General features: G+C 49.1%; 1 protein-coding gene across 9 annotated transcripts in view; it reads left to right on the forward strand.

The window, feature by feature from the left end:
- Nucleotides 1-20,400, forward strand: part of COL26A1 (collagen type XXVI alpha 1 chain) — a 197,534-nt gene that overhangs the window by 56,560 nt on the left and 120,574 nt on the right. For 6 of the 9 annotated variants that reach the window (XM_072837339.1, XM_072837336.1, XM_072837333.1 and 3 more), the window contains exon 3: nt 16,758-16,861. In XM_072837339.1, the coding sequence (XP_072693440.1) occupies nt 16,758-16,861 (104 nt within the window). The remainder of the gene's footprint in view (nt 1-16,757; nt 16,862-20,400) is intronic. The other 3 variants (XM_072837332.1, XM_072837335.1, XM_072837338.1) reach the window with 1 other exon arrangement.

Consider the following 20,400-nt stretch of genomic DNA (forward strand, 5'->3'; position numbering starts at 1 on the left):
ACAGTAGGTAGCCTTTCGGGAGTGGTTCTTCTTCATTATGATTATCTGGAGAGTCATCCCGGCTGTACGAACAATTCATTCTTTTTATAGCTGAGTAGTATTCCACGGGGCGGATGTCCTACAGTCTAACCATTTAGCTGTTAAAAGACATCTGGATGGTTTCCGGTTTGGGGCTATTTTGAATAAAACTGTCACCAACATTCGGGTACCTTTAGGTCTTTGCATGAATATGGATTTTCATTTCTCTGGGTAAAAGTTGGGAGTGCAGCTGAAGATTTTCTCCTGTGTTTTACAGTTTTGTGTTTGACATTTAAGTCTATGATCCCTTTTGAGTTAATGTTTGCCCAAGGTGTGGTGTTTAAGGTAAGGTTCTCTTTTTTGTTGGTCTGTGGCTATCCGATTGCTCCAGCATCATTGCTGAAAAGCCCATCCTTGCTTTCTTGAACTGCTTTTGCATGTGTGTCATGAGCCATTTGAGCATATTTGTGTTGGTCTGATAGGTACTTTATTCTGTTCCATTGATACATGAATCTATGGTTCTGCCAATACCACTTGGTTTTGCTTGCTGAAACCATAAGTCTTGAAATTGGATAGACTGATTTTTTCCCCTACTTTATTCTTGCTCTTCAAAATTAGTTTAGCTGCTTTAGTTCCTTTGTGTTTTCATAGAAATTTTAGTATAATCTTATCTATAGCCACCAAAAATCTCGATGAGATTTTTGCAGGAATTACATTAAACCTTCAAATCCACTTTGAGAGAATTGATCTTTACTATGTGTGGAGTCTTCCAATTGAGGAATATCATGTATTTCTCCATTTGTTTGGATCTTTTTTAAAAAAGATTTTTTAAATTTATTTATGAGAGACACAGAGAAAGAGAGAGAGAGGCAGAGACATCGGCAGAGGGAGAAGCAGGCTCTCTGAGGGGAGCCCCGTGCAGGACTCAATCCCAGGACCCTGAGATCATGACGTGAGCCAAAGGCAGATGCTCAACCACTGAGCCACCCAGGTGCCCCTATTTGGATCTTTTTTGATTTATTTCATCTTTTATTGATTTCTTATAGCTTTTAGCATATATACCCTGTTCTCTCCCCTCCCTCTTTTGGAGTGATTATAAGTAATACTTTTTGGTAAAATTGGTAAATTTGACTTTCCAGTTCCAATGTCCCTGTGTTCGTTGCTAGTATATAGAAGTGCAGATTTTTTGGTGTGTGTCTATGTTGTATCCTCTGATTTTGTTGAACTCATGTGTTAGTTCTGGGCATTTTTCTCTAGATACCTTGACGTTGTTGTTTTTTTTTTTTTTTTTTCCCCAAGGACAATCATGTCATCTGTAGAGATGGTCTTGCCTCATTTCTGATCTGTATGTGTCATATCCTCACCTTACCTTTTCTCTAGCCAGAACTACTAGCGCTCATTGAGTAAGAGCGGAGAAAAGCAGAAAGAACGCTTTGTTCTGGTCATGGGGGCGGGGGTGAGGGGGTGGATGGGGGCATTTCACCAGTAAGTATAATGTTAACTGTAAGGATTTCTTGGATGTTTCTGATCAAGCCGACTGAGTTCCCTCTATTACTATTTTTCTGAGGGTTTTATCATGGGCCCGATGTTTGTCAATATTTTTTTTCCACCCTGGTTGACATGATTTTGTGATGTTCTTTCTTTAGCCTGTTAATATAGTGATTGCATTGATTGATTTTGGAATATTGAGCCGACATGGCATCCTTGGAATAAAATTCAGTTGGCCATGGTATATAATTTTTAGAAATATCCTGCTGGATTCTACTTGCTAATATTTTGTTTAAGGATTTTTACGTCTATATTCATCATGGATATCGGTCTGTGGTTTTCTCATTTTCTACTGTCTTTGTCTGACTTTGGTATCAAGGTGTCATAAAATGAGTTAGGATATGCTCCTTCTTCTTGCATTTTTCTGGAAGAGATTGTGTAGAATTGGTATTAATTCTTCTTAAACGCTTGGTAAAAATTCTCCAGTAAAAACATCTGGGGTTGGAGAATTCTTTTGAAGGAGTTTTTAAGCTACAAATTCAATTTCCTTAATAGTTATGGGGCTATTCAAATGATCTATTTCAGATTGAGTGAGTTGGGGTGATTTGTGTTTTTCGATGACTTGGTCCATTTCCTCTCAGTTGTTAAATTTATGTGCATAGTCCTACTATCTATTTCATTCCTGATATCAATAATTCGTGCCTTTTCTTCTTTTCCCTTTGTCAGTCTTGCTAAAGTTTTGTCATATAACTGGCCTTTTCTGAGACCCAGCTTTTGGTTTCACTCATTTTTCTCTGTTGTTTTTTCAATTTCATAGATTTCTGCTCCCACCTGCTCTTTTTTTTTTTTTAAGATTTTATTTATTTATTTATGAAGCACAGAGAGAGGCAGAGACATAGGTAGAGGGAGAAGCAGGCTCCCCATGGGGAGCCCGATGTGGGACTTGGTCCCAGATCCTGGGTTCACGCCCTAAGCTGAAGGCAGGTGCTCAGCCACTGAGACACCCAGGTGCCCCCGCTCTCACCTGCTCTTATCTCTTACTCTGTCCTCCTTCTGCTGCCTTTGAATACTTTTTCTCTCCTTTTTGGAGGTTCCTGAGATGGACTGGTTTAGGTTTTGCAAAACAGTGGGAACAGTGGGCACAGGCAGGTGCAAGGTATTGGTGGCTCACATGGGGATGGATGCTAGCTGGGAAGTGGGGAGACACTTCCCAGGTGAATTCAGCAAGTGTCTGGAAGCTGGAATGACAAGAGTCTAATCACAGAAAGGCAAGGGAACAATCATGGATAATCCTAAATGTTTGGTTTGAGCGGCTGGCTAAGTGGGCATGTCCTTTATTAACCTGGGGATGCCCAGTGGTGTCAGCCCTCGGAGGTGGAAACCAGCAGCTCTGTTTTGGCCAAGTGAAGTTGGAGATGCCTATGGCGGCATTCATGGGAGGAGGGGCGAGAGTAAGAGGTTAGTGAAAAAGTCTGGAGTACCAGGAAGATTTCAGGGCTCCGGGCATGTTGCATTTCATGGACTCTTAAGATACCATTGGCAGGAAGAAGTACATTATCTTACAATCCCTAAGAATCAAACCAATTAAATCATGGCGCACCATCAACTGGAAGAGAAACCCCATTTTTTCCCACATTTGAAACTGCGAGACTGGACGTGGCCTTAGGGATGACTAGATGGAGAAGGGGTGCTGAACCCCACACAGTCTGGGCACCCCAACCTCAGAGGCTAAGGAGGAGGGGGCTGGCTAGGGAGATGGGAAGAGAGCAGCCAGGGCAGAAGGAACATCGGGAGAACTGGGTGTCCCAGGAAGTGAGTTTTGGAGGGAGGGGATGAGGGAGAGCCTGAGTCTCCCAAATGCTCTGGGAAACCTGGTAGGATGAGGGCTCAGTGCCCATTAGAATTGGCAAGGCAGGGTGGCTGGGAACCCGGCAAGTGCAGTTTTGGGGAGTGGTGGGGACAAAGGCCAAGACAGACAGCAGGGGCAGAGTGAGGAAAATAAGATGAGAAGTTTCAAGAAGTTCTTGTCACGCAGGGAGCATAAGTGGGGCTGGGAGGAGCATGGGGTCAAGGGAGGGATTTTGTTTGTTGCTTTGAAGATGGAGGATACAGGAGCATATTTGTAAGCTGTCTGTAAGCTGTCAGGAATGGTCGTGGAGAGAGAGGAGGGCAGAGGGCTGCTGAGGAGCCCGGAGCCCAGGAGCCCAGGAACCGCAGCAAGAGGGGAGGGGACGGGAGGGCCCTGACTGAGCTGCAGCCGCGGGGACGGCTGCGAGCCGGGGCCCCCGCCACCCATGTGGGTTCACCCCGGTGATGCCGGCATGGTCTGATTTAGAGGACCTACCAACTCACGAGGGCCTCAGCGTCAGGCCTGCCACATCCTCCTCCCGTTATTCCCAGGACTCAGTCCGAGGCCCTGCACACCGAGGTTCCTTGAAGGATGCCTCCCTCGTCTTGCTGCAGAACAGAACTGTAATACAGCTGTGTCCTGTGTGGATTTTCCCATTCTGTGGTGGGTTTTTTCTTTTTTTTCTACATTGGATTTCTGTAGTGTGTGTGTGTGTGTGTGTGTGTGTGCGCGCGCGTGTGTGTGTTGGAGGTACACATCTGTAATGTTTACAAACACGAGGCCCGGAGGACCCTGCGAGGAGCCCGGGCAGCAGGCAGCGGGCATGGAGAGAGCGCCAGCAGGTCCCACCCCGGGGCCTGGTCTCACTTCTAGAAGTCCCTGCCTCAGCTTTCTCAGATCCCATGTTTGGTCTGTTTGGCTGTTTGTGTGGAGCTGCCTGAGCACCTAAGAGCAGGCACTGGTGTGCAAGAACATGGCCCCTCCCTTCCAGAACTTGTGTGTGATGGGGCTGGGGACCTGCTGAGGGTAGGGAATGTCAAAGAGTCACAGCCATCGTGTCCCTGATATGAAACCTGGTCCTGGGTTTCCCTGGGGTAGTGACCTTGGCACAGAGATCTGGGGGATGAGGGGGTTTCACTAAGGGAGGGGTGCGGTGGGAGGGGAGGGATGTGGGGGGAGGAGACAGTCTGGGAGGGCCAGGCAGGGGCCTTCTGCAGCCAGCTCCACAGTGAGAAGCCTGAGAACCAGCTCCGCACCCCTAGGAAGGCAGAGAGGACCAGCTGGGCCTCTGCAATCTGTGCCTCGGTTTCCTTTTCTGGAGAATGAGACTACACCTCCTCTGGCTTTGGGGTGGAAATCACACCCCTGGCTGTGCCTTGATCAGGGCAGCAAGCAGTCTGGCATTATGGATGCTGTCCTCCTGGCCTCCTGAGCCCCCCGGCTGCTGAGGGAGGGGGTAGGCCAGGTCCCCCCTACCTGCCCGACGGATTGGATCGGATCGGGAAGACCAAGCCCCAGGGAGTCGGGGGTTAAGTTTTCCTAGGCCTGGCTTCCCTGCCCCGCTGTCTCCCTGGCCCCTCTCTGAGCTCTTTGATGGCATTAGAGCCAACCTTTTCCAGATGTGCCGAGCAGAGGGGTTTGCTGGAACTCTCGGGGGCTTCATCGGCCTCCTTCATTCCCCTCCGCCAGACGGCCCCCTGCCAGCCAGCCTCCCCCCTCTGGTTGGGTCGCCTGCTGCCTGCAAGGCCAGGCGAAGCCCTGGACTCAGTACTTTCTTCAAACGCGGCCTTTCTTCCTGCCCCTCCTCCTCAGCCAGCCCTGTGTGGGTTGAGCAGCTCACCAAGGCGGACCCCCGCAGGGTGGGGGGGCTGGTCTGCGCTGCGGGCCCCTCCGCCACAGGACTCCCCCCTGCACCGTGGTCCTGGGCTCCAGTGCGTGGGAGACACTGCCTGCTGGGCCCACGGTCCCTTGTGTCTGGCACTGAGGGATGTCCGGCTGGGATGCGGAGGAGGCCAGAGCCTGAAAACCCCCTCCTCCTGCCTCTGAGCAGCAGTGGGACAGCCCCTTCCCTCCCACTGGCCCGCTGCTATTAATCAAGAGATTAATAATCTACTGCCTCCCTTTCTGAAACCCCCACTCCCATTTCCTGTTGAGTCTCCAGCCTGTCTCGGTACCTCCCAGTCTGGTCCTCCTCACGGTGGTCCCTGGTAAGGAAGTGGGGCCAGGGCAGGAGCCTGCAAGCTCAAGTGCCCAGCGAGGGAGGGGCACCGGTACCCCCAGCTGAAGTCTGTGGGCTGACCATGCCCAGACCATAACCCCCTGCTGGCATCCACTGAGAGACCTCCTCCTGATGCTTTGGACACCAAAGAGCCATGGCCTCCAAATACGCACCTCCAGAGATGGGCACCTCATCCCTCCTGGAACCCCGTTTCTCAAATGCCCTCTCATGTGACCTTGTGCTCCCAGGGCCACATTGGGGGAAACACAAAACACCTCTGCGCCCTTTCCAGGGCAACCGTTGAGTGGCTATAGGAATTTGGGGGGCCTAGAGGACTCCATGTCTTCAGCCCTCTGGCCTTTCCCCTAGGACCAACTGCTCACAAAGGTGGGTCAGCTTCCATACAATGGAGAAGATAAGAACACACCAGCCCCACCAGGAGGCCGGGTTCAGTCAAACCTCTGCCACTTGAGAAGCTGCAGTCTAACCCCATGCCATCCCCAGCCTCAATTTCCCCTTCTGTAAAATGAGGTCATTCATCCTGGCCCTGCCCCTCTTTCTTGCCCAGCGGCTGCCTGATTCCATTCCCCACCTTCCACCTCTCCCTTCCTGTCTGACGCTACCCAGCCACATGGGTAGTACCCAGTACCCGTGTCTGACCACGACAGTCCTCAGCGCCGCAGTCCCTGGGTGGCCTCCCCATGGTGGGGAGGGGTGTTCTCATGCATACACAAGGCCGTCTGTTGAGAAGCTGGAAAACCATATCAAGTCTTCCGTTTATTTTTTAATCTATAAAATAAGAGAGAAATTAAGCTCTACTGATTTTTAATATATGCAAAGACAGTAAATAATGCATGTAGATATAGGTGGGTAGGTTAATACATGTATATTGCAGGCTCGAACGAATTTTGCTGATCAGGAGCATGCTCTGGAAGGCCTGGTGAGCATCAGCCAGGGTGCTCTCCACAAATCTAGGCCAGACTCCTTGCCTGCTTTGGGGACTTTCACAGCTGCCTTGTCTGTGCCTTCTCTGCTCCCCAAATACACCAAATCTTACTCCAAACCAACTTCTGGTCCTGGCTGCCTCCTTGCCTTCTCAGCTCAGCAGACCTTCCCCAAGCATCCCATGATGTAGGAAGCCTTTTCTGGTCCCTACTGGTGGAAGTGGCTGTGCCCTGTCTCCCTGTCCCTGCTGGCCATCAGTTTCCAGGGATGTCCCCCAGCCCAACACCCTGAGCTCCTCCAGAGACCCATGGTGTCTTGCCTAGCATTGCAATTCCCAGCCTGGGTCTCCATCTGGTACACCATTTCATTGATTGTTTCCTTCATTCCACCAATTTTTATTGAGTGCACGTGATGTGCTATACACTGAGCTAGGCCTGGGGCACAGCCAGCAGCTTCAGTGGAGAGGGGGGGACACTTATCAGATAAATAACTGCACAGGTGGTGGTGAGTGTTTGGAAGACAAGCCAGGGTTCTATGACGGTATAAACTCAGGGGATCCAGCCTGCGGTGGGGGTGGGTGAGACTGAGGGCGGCTGGTCAAGGAGGTTCTCTCGGAGGAGGTGGCACTTTTGCCCAGACTTGGGGGCACCAGACTTTGTGGGCATCTCAGGCAGAGGGAACAACAGATGACAAGTCCTGACATTGGGGAGGAGCTCCGTGGGTTCATAAACTCAAAGGCTGATGCTGCTGGGGTCCTGAAGGAGTTCAAAGAGGGGTAAGTGGGGAGGCAGCCAAGGTGGATAGTGGCCAGATCTGAGAAGTCCTCATGGTCATACTAAGGGTTTGTCCTAAGATTAAAGAGAAGCGAGGTAGGGTTATGGAGGAAATTTCTGCTTTGAAAACTGGAGTTAGTGTGGAAGGCAGGGTGCAGTAGGGTGGGGGTGGAAGCCAGGCACCAGTCAGAGGCCATTGCCACTGGTGGGAGGTTGGTGATGGAGACAGAACCACGACAGGTGGGAGGTGAGTAGTGGGCAGATAGGATCTACTTGGTGGAGGTAGAGTTCCCAGCACCCCAGGATGGGAGAGGCCCAGAGGAGGAGAGTCAAAGTTTCAGTGGATATTAATTGAGTGAGTCACAACCCCTAGGAGAATATATATGTCTTTGAGTTTGCCAGGCGACGGTGAGGGAAGTCCCAGGATCCAACTATCAGAGGGAGCAAATACAGAGAGGTCAGAACTCTCTAGATTTGGGTTATCTTGGGGAGGAAAAATACCAAACTAGTGAGGTGTGAGATGCCACATGGAGACTCCAAATTGTGTTTGGAGAATTTCAAGGTAGGAGGGGATCTTTGAGTCTGGTGCATCTCAGGCCCGACTTTATAAAGGGCTCAGCGAGGCGGGGACCCACTCCAGGCACACAGATGGACAGAAATGCATTGGAACAAACCAGAAACAAAGCAGCCAGAAAGCCCTGTGTTTATCTTGCTGACTGCATGTTTGCTTCCCTCGGGCCAAGTCGGTCTGGGCTGTCCTTGTGTGTGTGTGGGGGGTGTCACCCTAACACAGGCCCCAGTGTCTCGCTCACCATGTTGGGATCTTAGCACGGCCAGTGAAACCAAAGGAGCCTCATCTGACCTTTTAGATGCATCTGGGGGGTGGGGTGGGGCAGACGATGGAAAGACTGGAAAGATGGGCTCTGGGGGGGTATGCGGGGTGGGGACGGCCCTGTCCACTTCCTGGTGCTGCAAACCAACTGGGGGCTCCGCTGTTCACCAGCTGTACGGTTCAGGCAAGGACTCTGTCCTTATCCACGAGATGGGACAGCGATACTCACAGTGTCCGTGGGCTGAGCACCCTGGGCTTCAGCAGATATAACTCCCTCCCATTCCTCTTCCTTGCCTGTGCCAATTTTGGTACCTGTAAAGTGGACGTGTATAACACTTTCTGTGGACCAGCCAGGGGCTCCTCCTCCAGGCTGTCCCTGTGGTTCTGTAGTCTTGGATGTGCGTGTGACCAGCAGGCTCCAGGAGAACCACCGTGTCATGTCATGGGAGTCAGTCAGTGGGTGCACAGTGTTGCCCACTTACTGCATGCTAGGTACAGACAAGGTCCTTGCCCTCCTGGAGCCCATGGTGTGGCAAACACAAACATCAATTACTAGTCAGGCGTGGGAACACAGTTTGCAACCTGGGGTAGTTGCTATGATGGCAGGGCACAGGGAGCCAGCTAGGAACGCTGAGCTGGTCAGAGGCCTCCTGAGGGCTTCCTGGAGGAGAGGGCTTTTGAGGTGAGGGTGGAGATGGCTGGGCCTTAACTGGGTAACAGAGTGAGAGAGAGAGAGAGAGCAAGAGAGAGAGCAAAAAAATAAATAAATAAAATAAAATAAAATAAAATAATAAAATAAAAAAGAGAGAGAGCAGCCCTTAAGTTATCAGGGATGTAGTACACCGGAGATTTGCAAGGCCAGTACAGCTAGAAAGCGGGAATGAGGGGCTCAAGAGTCAAAGGGGGAAGGCTGCTGGACGCCAGGCCACAGTACTCAGGGCTTGTGGGCCGTGGTGTGGAGTTTGCTGTCCACTCCACATGGACACTGCAGTAGCACAGAGGCAAGAGAAAGACAGGATAGAGGATCATCTCCACCTTGGGGAGAATTGGGCCTCAGAGGCCAATCTCATTGCTTTTCCTCCAATAGCCATCCAGAGTCATTAAAGCCTTGGTGGTGGGGATCGCTCATGGACCTCATCCTTGGCCCTTCATGGTGCTGCCAAGGAACAAGGCTGCTGCCACCACCCGGATCTGCAGAGGTGCAGCCTCTGCTGGGGAGCCCTGGGGACTATGCTGGTTTGAAATCGATTGCTTCCTGGAGTGAGGGATGGGAGTAGGCTGGGAGGTCTCTCGGCTCCTTGGGAACAGTCTTGACACAGCAATGGAGGGTACGGTTGCCCTCTTACCTCATGGAGGCACTCAAGACTGTGTGTGTGTGTGTATGTGTGTGTGTGTATTTGTACTTCTGTTGATTGATTGATATTTTGTTTTTTAAAAGATTTATTTGTTTGTTTATTTATTTGAGAGAGAGAGAGAGAGAGAGCGTGCGCACGAGTGAGAGGAGCAGAGGGAGAGGGAGAGAGAATCTCAAACAGACTCTGAGCTGAGCATGGGGCCTGACGTGGGGCTCCATCTTGTGAACCTGAGATCATGACCTGAGCAGAAATCAAGAGTTGGATGTTTAACCAACCGAGCTACCCAGGTGCCCTGCTTTGATTTTTGACGAACAAAAATTATGTGACATTATTCATTAGGTTTCTAGGACCTATTTGTCTTATAACTAAAAGTTTTTACCCTTTTATTAATATCTGTGTCTTTCCCCCACCTCGTAGCCTCTGGTAACCACCATTCTACTCTGTGTTACTTTGAATTTTACTCTTTTGTTGTTGTTGTTAGAGAGATGAGATCATGCGATCGTTGTATTTTGTGTCTGGCTTATTTCACTCAGCATAATGTCCTCCGGGTTTATCCATAGTGTCACAAATGGCAGGATTTCCTTCCTTTTTGTAGCAGAATAATATTCCATTGTGATGTATGTGTGAATGTGTATAATTTCTTTATCCATTTATCTGTCAATGGACACTTGGGTTGTTTCCATGTCGGCTGTCCATTTGCAGTCAACATGGGGGTGCAGGTATTTTTTTGAGATACTGATCTGATTTCCTTTGGATAAAGACCCAGAAGTAGGGCTGCTGGATTATGTGATAATTCTATTTTTAATAATTTGAGGAGCCTCCAAACTGTTTACAGTGGCTGCACCAATTTACGTTCCCACCAGCTGCGCACGAGGGCTCCCTCTTCCCCACGTCCACATGAGCACTTAATATCTTTTGTCTTCTTGATACTAGCCATTCTCACAGGTGTGAGCTGGTATCTCTTTGTGGCTTTGATTTGCATTTCCCTTCCTAGTTATTTATTGATGTGGCCATAGCAGATGAGGCAGATGAGCTTGTGCTTGAGAGGACTTCATAGTCTGGAGAGGCAATTGATGAGGAGTAGCTTCATTACCATTATTATAATTGAAAACAGTAGCTGTATTAGGATTCCCCGGAGGAGCTGGTCCAGTAGGATACATGAAGGTACGTAGAAAAAGATTTGTTATAGGAATTGACTTATGCAATTATGGAAGCTCGGTGGTCCCATAATCTGCCACCTGCAAGCTGGAGACCCAGGAAAGCCCATGGTGTGCTTCCAGGGGGCTGATGGTGTAATTCCTAGTTCAAGTCCCGAGATCCAAAAACCAGGAGTGCTGATGTCCAAGGGCAGGAGAAGATGGATGTCTCTACTCCAGAAGAGAGTAAACCTGTCCTCCCTCTGTCTTTTTGTTCTCTTTTGGCTCTCAGTGGATTGGATGATGCCCATCTGCACTGGTGAGGGCAGATTTTCCTGATTCAGCTTACCAGTTCAGTGCTGGTCTCTTCTGGAAACCCTCACAGACGTATTACTAGTTATGCAGGCACCTGTTAGTCCAGTCTGGTTGACCCACAAAAGTACCCATCACAGTAGCCAACATGTATTGCATCTCCTACCTGGAAATTCTGTTAAGAACTTAATGTAAATCTCTCTGAGTCACCTTGAGCTGCTGTAACAAAACGCCACAGACTGGTGGTGGCTTATGGGATAAATGTTTTATTCAATAGATAGCCCTTGAGTTCGGGCAGTCCAAGATCAGGGTTACGGAGCAATAGGACCCCAGGTACTGCTGCTCGGCATGTGAACTCATTTGTTCAAATAGCTTTGGGGCACCTGTTTGCAGCATCTACTAAAATGAAACATATCCATCCTGTGGGTGAGCAGCTCTGCTCCTGGGAATCTACTCCAGCAAAATAAAAACGTGTTCACAAAGACTTGTATGGGAATGCTCATAGCATCTTTTTCTGTCATAGTTCAAGACTAGACTCAACCCAAATGGTCATCAACAAGAGAATGGACAGATTATGGCATATTTATGTAATGGAATATTATTTAGTGATAGAACAGAACAAAATGCCCTTGCACTTAACAACACAGTTGAACCTCACAGGCTAAGGATGAGTAAAGGAAGACGGGCTCAGACTAGTGCGTGCTGCGAGGTTCCATTTCTATCAGATTCTAGAACAGGCTGAACTAATCCCAGGGCAGAGAAGTCAGAACGGATATGCCTGGGGCCATGGGTGACTTTTGAGTTCGAAATGTTGCTTTACACATGGGTAAGAGTTTATTAAGCTAAACAGTAGACTTACCTATTTTACTTAATTAAATTATATTTTAAGAAAAATGAAAAAAACCATTAATTTTATTTTTTAAAAAGATTTTATTTATTCATGAGAGACTGAGGCAGAGACATAGGCAGAAGGAAAAGAAGGCTCCATGCAGGGATGTGGGACTCAATCCCGGGACTCCAGGATCACACCCTGAGCTGACGGCAGACGCTCAACCACTGAACCACCCAGGTGTCCCCAAAATCCCATTTTAATGTGAGGCATAACCTCGGTACTACCCTTCCTAGCACTTCCTGTGGTCGTCCATCCTCGTGTGGTTATGTGGCAGAGCGGAGCCATGCCTGCCTTGTTCATACTTAGGTTTCCATTGTCTGGGACACAGCAGGCTCTCTGTGTGTACCTGCCGAGTGCACAGATAAGTGTTGGGTTCAAACCAAGCTCTGTACAAGGTGCTGTGGGAGGGCTTAGCAGAGAGCCTGGGGACCCTGGACAAGAGGGCGGGTGCTTCATGGAGGAGGACAGGACAGGTGAATCACACCCTGAAGGCTCTTGGGAATATTTCTCAGGCAGAGTAAAGGAGGAAGGGCAGGTAGGCAGAGGAGCCTGCATGTGCAAAGGCCCAGCGGCAGGAAGAGTAAGTTGTGCTGTGGTGGTAGGAGCCTTGGCTGGTGGTGACAGGAGGAAGGGAGCCTAGAAAGATAGGCAGGACCTTCTGAACTGACTTAAAGAGCTTAGTCCTTAGTCCATGGGAGCCATGGAAGGTTTTGAGAGAGAGTAGTCGTAAAATCGGATCTGCATTTTAGGAAGATCACTGGGTTTTTGGACCGGACCCAGTGGAAGAGCTGGGAGTTCTTCACAAAACGTAGGAGGAAAAAAAACAACAACAAAACAAAACAAAAAAAACAAAGGTAGGAGGGTGAAACCCAGCCTGGGGGGCCAGGCTGCTGCCTAGGGCACTCAGGGGAGACCTGAGGGGTCTGCTAGTCTGAGCCCTGGCCCTCAGGGCTGGTGAAGCAGCGCCACCTACTGGTGTGCCCTGCTGCTGGGTGTCACAGGTCATCTGGTTCCTCCTGGTCCCAGAGTGAGACAGATCATCAGCCTATGACCCTCAGAATGAGGAGCAGAGAGGAACCTTCCATGGGGGACAGGCTTTCCCTCTGGTTCAGAGCCGGAGATCAGGATGTTGTGCAGATGTAGGGAGGACAAGTGTTCCCTTGTACCGGACGAACACTAATTAGTATTGGTAGGTTCGGCAGATTTTGTCTGCGTTTGGATCCTAGTCCTTCTGGCAGTGTGGCCTTGAAAAAGTTGCTTAACACCTCTGCCCTCAGTTTTTCATCTGTAAATTAGGATTAGTAATAGTATCCACCTGTCAGGGCTGTTAGGTGTCAGCAGATGCGCAACACTCAGAACAGTGCCTGGTCCATGGTGAATGCTCAGCTCTTAGGTGACCTATTCTGATGTCTATCAGCATTGGATGCCAGGGCTGAGGGCTCATGGGCTGGAGGGGGAGGGGCAGCCTATGGCCCTGGGGGGCCGGAGAGGCTGTGTGAGCCAGACGGACGAGGGCCTACACTCACGGCTAAGCAGTCAGACCCCCCCCCCCATCGCAGGGGTGACGGCCGGCCGAAGGGCGTGGGCCGGGAGGAATGAGGTCAGAATGAGGTCAGATCTGCATTTTGCAGACCCAGCATCTGTGCGTGCTTCCTGCTCTGGGTGCCTGGCACACGCACCCTCCCAGTGAGCCTCACGCCCTGCATCCTGGGCTCCATGGTGTCCTCATAAGTAAAGTGTGCAAGTCTATATCGCGAGTTAGGGGCAGAGCTCAAAGCCTGGCGAAGGCCAAGACTTCCATTCCCACAGTCCAGGTCTCCATCCACCCCGTGATGCTGAGGTTTAGGAGGCACCCCCGCCATGGCATCTGCTCACTTGGCAGAATGCAAGCTGCCAGTGACTCGATCCTTTCTTTGCCCTGCACGCTGCCCCGGGTGGGGGTTCCATAGCTTTTCTGCTCCTCTCAGCTGGAGCGACATCTTATACTAGGAATTAATTAAAAAAAAAAAAAAAACTAGTGTCTTTTATCTAAATTAAAACTTCCTTCCTCTCCTATCTGGGCCTGCTTCGGGCTGGGTGATCTGCTGCAGGAAGGTGGTGTGAGAGTGTGAGTGTGTGAATGAGTGCCTGTGAGTGTTGAGTGTGTGAAAGCATGTGAGTGCATGTGCATGTGAGCATGAAAGCATAGGAGCATGTGTGTGCATGTGGGAGGGTGTGCGTATGTGACACTGTGTGTGTGTGTGTGTGTGATTACCTATTCATTATCTATTTGTGCTCCTTAGACCCCGGCTCATCAACCCACCGATAGCTCATCAGGCCACTTGCCATAGGGAGTGGCAATGATGACACTGCTCCTCTACCAGCCCCATCCCTCTGGCCCTGTTGTAGCGCTTCCTGGGGCAGTTGAGAGTCTAGCTCAACTAGACTCTGGTCTAGTTGTCCTGGTCCTAGCGTGGGCATCTCTCCTGGCTTCTCACTGGAAGTTTCCTGCTCCTGGCTGCACACAGCCTCAGCCCCTCAGACCTCCAGGAGGAAGCTGGTTTGCCAGAATGTTCATGAAACATGAGTGAGAAGACTTTTTTAAAAAAGAGAAATTAGTGTAACAGGATTGTTCGGATTTAGCACAGTATTTCTGAAATCTGAGACGTGACTCGTGTGTTTTCCTGTCAACAGGGGCAACTCGAAATGTCACGCCTGCTGCTACCAATTAATTCATAATTTTTCCATTTGCCGATTAAGTTGCTTGGTGTCAGCAGATTTGGATTTTGTGAAGTCATGTAGCTTTGCTCTCAAGAGGAAGATGTGCGAACGTGATCAAGCAGCGAAGTTTTAATGGTGCACACAAATCAAATAATAAAGCCAAACCTACCCCCTTGTGAGATTGGGTCGTGTGTGTGTGTGTGTGTGTGTGTGTGTATTGAAGTATGATTAACATTCCACCTTATGTCAGTTTCAGCTGTATAGTATTTGATATGATATTTGTATGTATTGCAATATGATCACCACAGTAAGTCTAGTTAACATCTGTCAGCACACACAGTTACAGAAATTGTTTTTCTTGTGATGAGATCTTTAAGATCTGCTCTCTTGGCAATTTTCATATATGCCACTCAGTATTATGAACTATAGTCACCATGTGGTACATTGCATCCCAGGACCTTTACATTTTATTTTACATCTGGAAGTTTCTACCTTTTGATCCCGCCTTCATCCATTTTGCCCACCCCTACCCACCAACTCTGGCAACCACCAGTCTGTCTCTATCTATGATCTTGGTTGCTTTTTTCTTAGATTCCATATAAAAGTAAGATCATCCAGTATTTATTTTTCTCTCTCAGACTTACTTCTCTTAGCATAAGTTCAACCCGGGTTCATCCATGGTGTCACAAATGGCAATATTTCCTTCTTTTTCGTAGCTCAGTAATGTTCCACCATGTATATAGACATCACCTTTTCTTATCCGTTTCCCCATCGATGGACACTTAGGTTGTTTCCATGTGTCGGCTCTTGTACATAAGGCAACAGTGAAATGGGGTACAGGTATCTTTTCAAATTAGTGTTTTTATTTTCTTTGGATAAATCCCCAGGAGTGGATCAAATGGAAGTTCTATTTTTAATTTTTTGAGGAAATGCCATACCATTTTCCATAGCGGCTGCACCTGTTTGCATCCCCACCAACACTGCATGAGGGTTCCCCTTTGTCCACTCCTCGCCAACATCGGTCCTTTCTAGTGTTGATGGTAGTAATTCTGACAGGAGTGAGGGGATAGCTCATTGTGGTTTGGTCACTTTTATGTCTCAAGGTTTAGCAAAACAGCCCCAAGCTTTTTTGCGAGAAAAATCTCAAAACTGCAGGAGTGTGAAATTTTGCCCTGGAATCCACAGTGGTTTGCCAGGGGCAAGGGTCCTATGACTGGACTGTAAGTTTTCATTGACATGTCCCTCTCATCCACTAGGCTAATGATTCTCTCGAGGATGGGACTCAGATCTATTAGTCCATGTATTAGTCTACTAGTATTGCATGTAGTTGGCACTCAATAAGTGTTCATTGGATGAATCAACCAAAAGAAATGATTGGGACAAATCATTGGAATATTGGAATTCAGTAACTTGTGAGTGATTGGAAGTTGTACAGGTTCTAAGGATGGTTTTCTTTTCCTTCTTGGTCATCTTGGTTAATGTCTTAGCTCAGGATGCCATAGCAAAATATCACAGGCCAGAGGATTTCAACAACAGAAATGTGTTTTCTCAGTCACTTTCCTAGAAATCCCTGCCTCCCTGGCCCCTTGCAGAATCCAGACAGCACGTCTGCTCTGTTCAGTGGGAGGAAGCATGTGGCTCTCCCCGTGGCTATGGCATTGACTGGAAAGAGAGATCCAAATCCTGGCTCTTGGGGCCTCGGACCCAACAAGGCACCTGGTATGAATGGTGGGTGTAAGGTCCAGCCACCCGCCTTCTCGCTGGGTACTCACACAGCCTTTGCTCAGGTGTGTGCATGAGCTCAGAGAAATCTCTCACTTTCTCTGTCCTCTTCTCCTTGCAAGGCCACCAGTTCTGATGGATTAGGGCCCCACCCTTATAATAACCTCCTATATACAAACACAGTCACATGGTGGGGTGGGTAGGGCTTCAACATATGAATTCTGGGGACACAGTTCAGTCCACGGCAGATATTTTCCCATTGTAGATGGCCACGCTTGGAGACTTGCAGGAAGGCAGAGCTGGGAGGGACTTTATAATGTGTTGGGTAACACAGAGAGGGGTGGTCACTTGCCCAGGGCTACACAGCCAGCAGGGCCAGGGCCAGGATGATGGGCTCCACTCCCCAGGAGGCTCCCAGAGGCCTGGGCTGGGTGCTCTCTGCAGAAGGGGGATGGCAGGGGGTGGGGGGAGCAAGTGGATGGGTGCTCACACTATCCTGATGCTGCCCTTGTGTTAGTTACAGGACTCTGATCAGACCCACATACAGAGTGTCCTACCGCACGGTGACAGCACTGGAGTGGAGATGCTGCCCTGGCTTCACCGGGAGCAACTGTGAGGAGGGTGAGTCTCCTGGGTTGTGGGGGGCCTGGGGAGTCCGGGACCAAGGGCTGGGCACCGGGTGCAGGGGGACGGGCTTCAGAGTCTCTGGGTGTTTCTACCACCCTGCCAGTGGGCACCACGGTGAGGTCCCCGTGTGCATCGATTGAGTGGAGGAGCATCATGAGTCCTGGCCTAAGGGAGGACTGCTCTGCTCTGGATCCCACTCAGCCTGGAATGGAGGCAGGTGGAGCTGGCTACCGAGTCTCTGTTCAGCCGGCAGCCACGTCCGTTGTAGAATGAGGCAAACGGACCTGGTGGGCAGTGGGCTGGTTGTCTGGCCCTTCTGCCTGGCTGGAGCCCAGAGGAAGGAAGGGGGACAGGGGACAGGGCCCAGGGCTGGGGTCTTCCTTCTGGGCCCCTGGACCTGGTCTCAACCTGCCTCTGCAGCCCGATGGGGCCAGACACCAGCACTCAGGTGGGTCAGGGGTGGCCGGCAGCGAATCCTAGCTGTGCTCATGGCCAGGGAAAGCAGGTCCTGCCCGACCGACAGAGTCACAAAGCGTCTTGTTCCCCGTGTTAGCTGGCCAGCCTGGAGGCCCATGGGTCAGTTTTGTATTTGGAAACGATGGTTTTCCATGGTGTTGACTTTCTGATTAAGAAAATTATCTTCCCTCATCTTTTTTGTGACCTAACACACTGACTTTTGGCTTATGTATCTGCTTTTATTTTTTTTTTAAGATTTTATTTATTTATTCATGAGATACACACACACACACACACACACACACACACACACACACACACACACAGAGGCAGAGACACAGGCAGAAGGAGAAGCAGGCTCCATGCAGGGAGCCCAATGCGGGACTTGATTCCAGGACTCCAGAACCATAACCTGAGCCGAATGCAGGAGCTAAACCGCTGAGCCACCCAGGGATCCCCCCATATCTGCTTTTATAAGTTAAGTAATTATAAAGTTCTAATAAGTTATGATATTTTGGGTACATGCTTCTGTTGTAAATGACCTAAGATTTTTGGGTTATAAATAAGAACATAACGGAATAATGACAGAATGGTAATTATAATGATGATGATGCCTCGCGGGGCCTGTGGCCCAATGTGGAGTTGAAGAAAGGCTCCAACGGTGCCACCTCTCCTGACTCAGAAGGTGCCTACTTCTCGGAGGGGAGCTGATGCACACTTGAGGGTGTAGAGCCTCCATGGGTCTCTCCTAGGAGAGGGGCAGGTGGGAGTGCAGGAGTGAGGGGAGGACTGGCTCCCCTCAGGTGAGCAAGTGGGTGGCTGGATCCCATACTTGATGTGAGAGACCATTGTTCACACCCAGTGCCTTGGGTCTGAGGCCCTGAGGGCCTAGATTTGGATCTACCTTTGTGGTCAAAGCTATGGCCATGGGGAGGGGAGAGCCACTTTTTCCCTCCCACTGAACTAAGCAGACATGCTGTCCAGATTCTACAAGGGGCCAGGCAGGCAGGGGTTTCTAGGGAATTGATGGATTTAACCTGAAGTAACTGGTGGAATAACTGAGTGAATTTTCAATGATCAATAAAATGAACCACATTGGGCTCTACCCAGTGATGTCCTGGGTAGGCTCCTCTCTATTTTTTATTTAAAATTTTTTTTTGAGATTTTTATTTATTTATTCATGAGAGACACACAGAGAGAGGCAGAGACACAGGCAGAAGGAGAAGCAGGCTCCCCATGGCGAGCCCAATGCAGGATTCGATCCTAGGACCCTGTGATCATGCCCTGAGCTGAAGGCAGACGCTCAACCGCTGAGCCACCCAGCTGTCCCTCTGCTCATCTTTAGAGGCCTTTGCTCAGCACTGGGAAGGCTTTGGGGGCCCCTCTCTCACCTGCCAGAGACTCTAAGCTGCCCCCTGATCCCATCCTGGCCTCAGCTGGCTGTAATCAAGTGTTTTCAGGTCTGCTCCCCACCCCCTCCCAACTGTCGCTCGCCACCCTGCAGCCTGTCTGTTTCTTCTAAGGGTAACTGAGCCCGGCCCGAGTAGGTCTCCTTCCTCCCTCCCCTGGAAACCACTGCAGTGCTGAAGCATGTACAATTTTAAATCTCTCTTCATGTTCTCTTTACTAAAGGACTGATCCAGTAAATGAAGTGTAAGTCTCAGATGTCTGAGTCATAAACCTCAGGCAAATAGATAAAGAGCACATGTTTGATTGAACTCAGTGAATTAACCAGCAGCCTGGCAAAAGTGATTCAAAACGGGGATTCGAGACACTGATACAGATGCAGACCACAGGGCTCTAGACCACCCTTAGGTCAGATAATTCACTGGGAGAACTCAAAGAGCCAAAAAGCAATTGCACTCAGGCTTATGGTTTATTACAGCGAAAGGTGTGATTCAAATCCTCCAGGAGAAGAAACCCATGGGACAGAGACCAGGATGGTTCAACACACAGCTGCCAGTTGTCCGCTCCCAGTGGAGGCACGGACAGTGATGAACTCCTCCCAGCTAGTGTTAAACAAGTTGACAAAAATGCTGTGACCAGATGCTGGCAGGAGCCTAACCCTGTATCTCCCTAGGAATAGTGGTTCATATTTGTTAATTCAGGACCACAGTGACTTTATAGATCACGGCTACCATGAATAGGGAAAATTAACTGTGTCTAAGTATCTAGAACTATAGGTATATTTCTATATTTTTTCTTATTACAAAACTTAAATATGTGTTCAGTGTGGAAAAGGCGAAGACACCCAGAATCACACCTGTCAAGGCAACCTGGAGTGTCACTTTGGTGAAAAGCCTACAGATCTTTTTTCTGTGCCTTTGGTTGTACTATTTTGATAACTTTCTTTTTCATATGATTTACCATGAATGTGTTTCTCCTTGTCAATAGATAGTTTTCTATAGCATTATTTTTCATGGCTGTAAAATTTGAATATACCCTTTATTATTATTTTTTAATATTTTATTTATTTATTCACGAGAGACAGAGTGAGAGAGAGAGAGAGACTGAGAGAGGGAGGCAGAGACATAGGCAGAGGGAGAAGCAGGCCCCATGCAGGGAGTCTGATGTGGGACTCGATCCCGGGACTCCAGGATCACGCCCTGGGCAGAAGGCAGACACTTAACCTCTGAGCCACTCAGGCGTCCCAGGTATACCCTTTATTAACTAAAACCGTACTGCAAGGTGTTTAAGTTGCTCCCAAGTTTTAAATTATTGATGATATTACTGTAAGCATCTTTTTTCTTTTTCTTTCTTTTTTATTTTTCTGACATAAAGTTTACATACTCTGATAGGCACCAATCTTAATTGAGTGTACACTTTGAGGAGGTTTTTTTTTTTAAGATATTATTTGTTTATTCATGAGAGGCAGAGAGAGAAAGAGAGAGGCAGAGACATAGGCAGAGGGAGAAGCTCCCTGCGGGGAGCCCGATGCAGGACTTGATCCCAGGACCTGAATCAAAAGGGAGATGCTCAACCACTAAGCTATCCAGGCGCCCCTAGGAGTTTTGATACATGTATGAATTAACATCACCTCCTGGAAAGTCCTCATCGCTTAGCAGCCACTGTCCTGA

Source organism: Canis lupus, chromosome 8 (assembly GCF_048164855.1).
Source record: "Canis lupus baileyi chromosome 8, mCanLup2.hap1, whole genome shotgun sequence".
Classification (NCBI taxonomy): domain Eukaryota; kingdom Metazoa; phylum Chordata; class Mammalia; order Carnivora; family Canidae; genus Canis; species Canis lupus.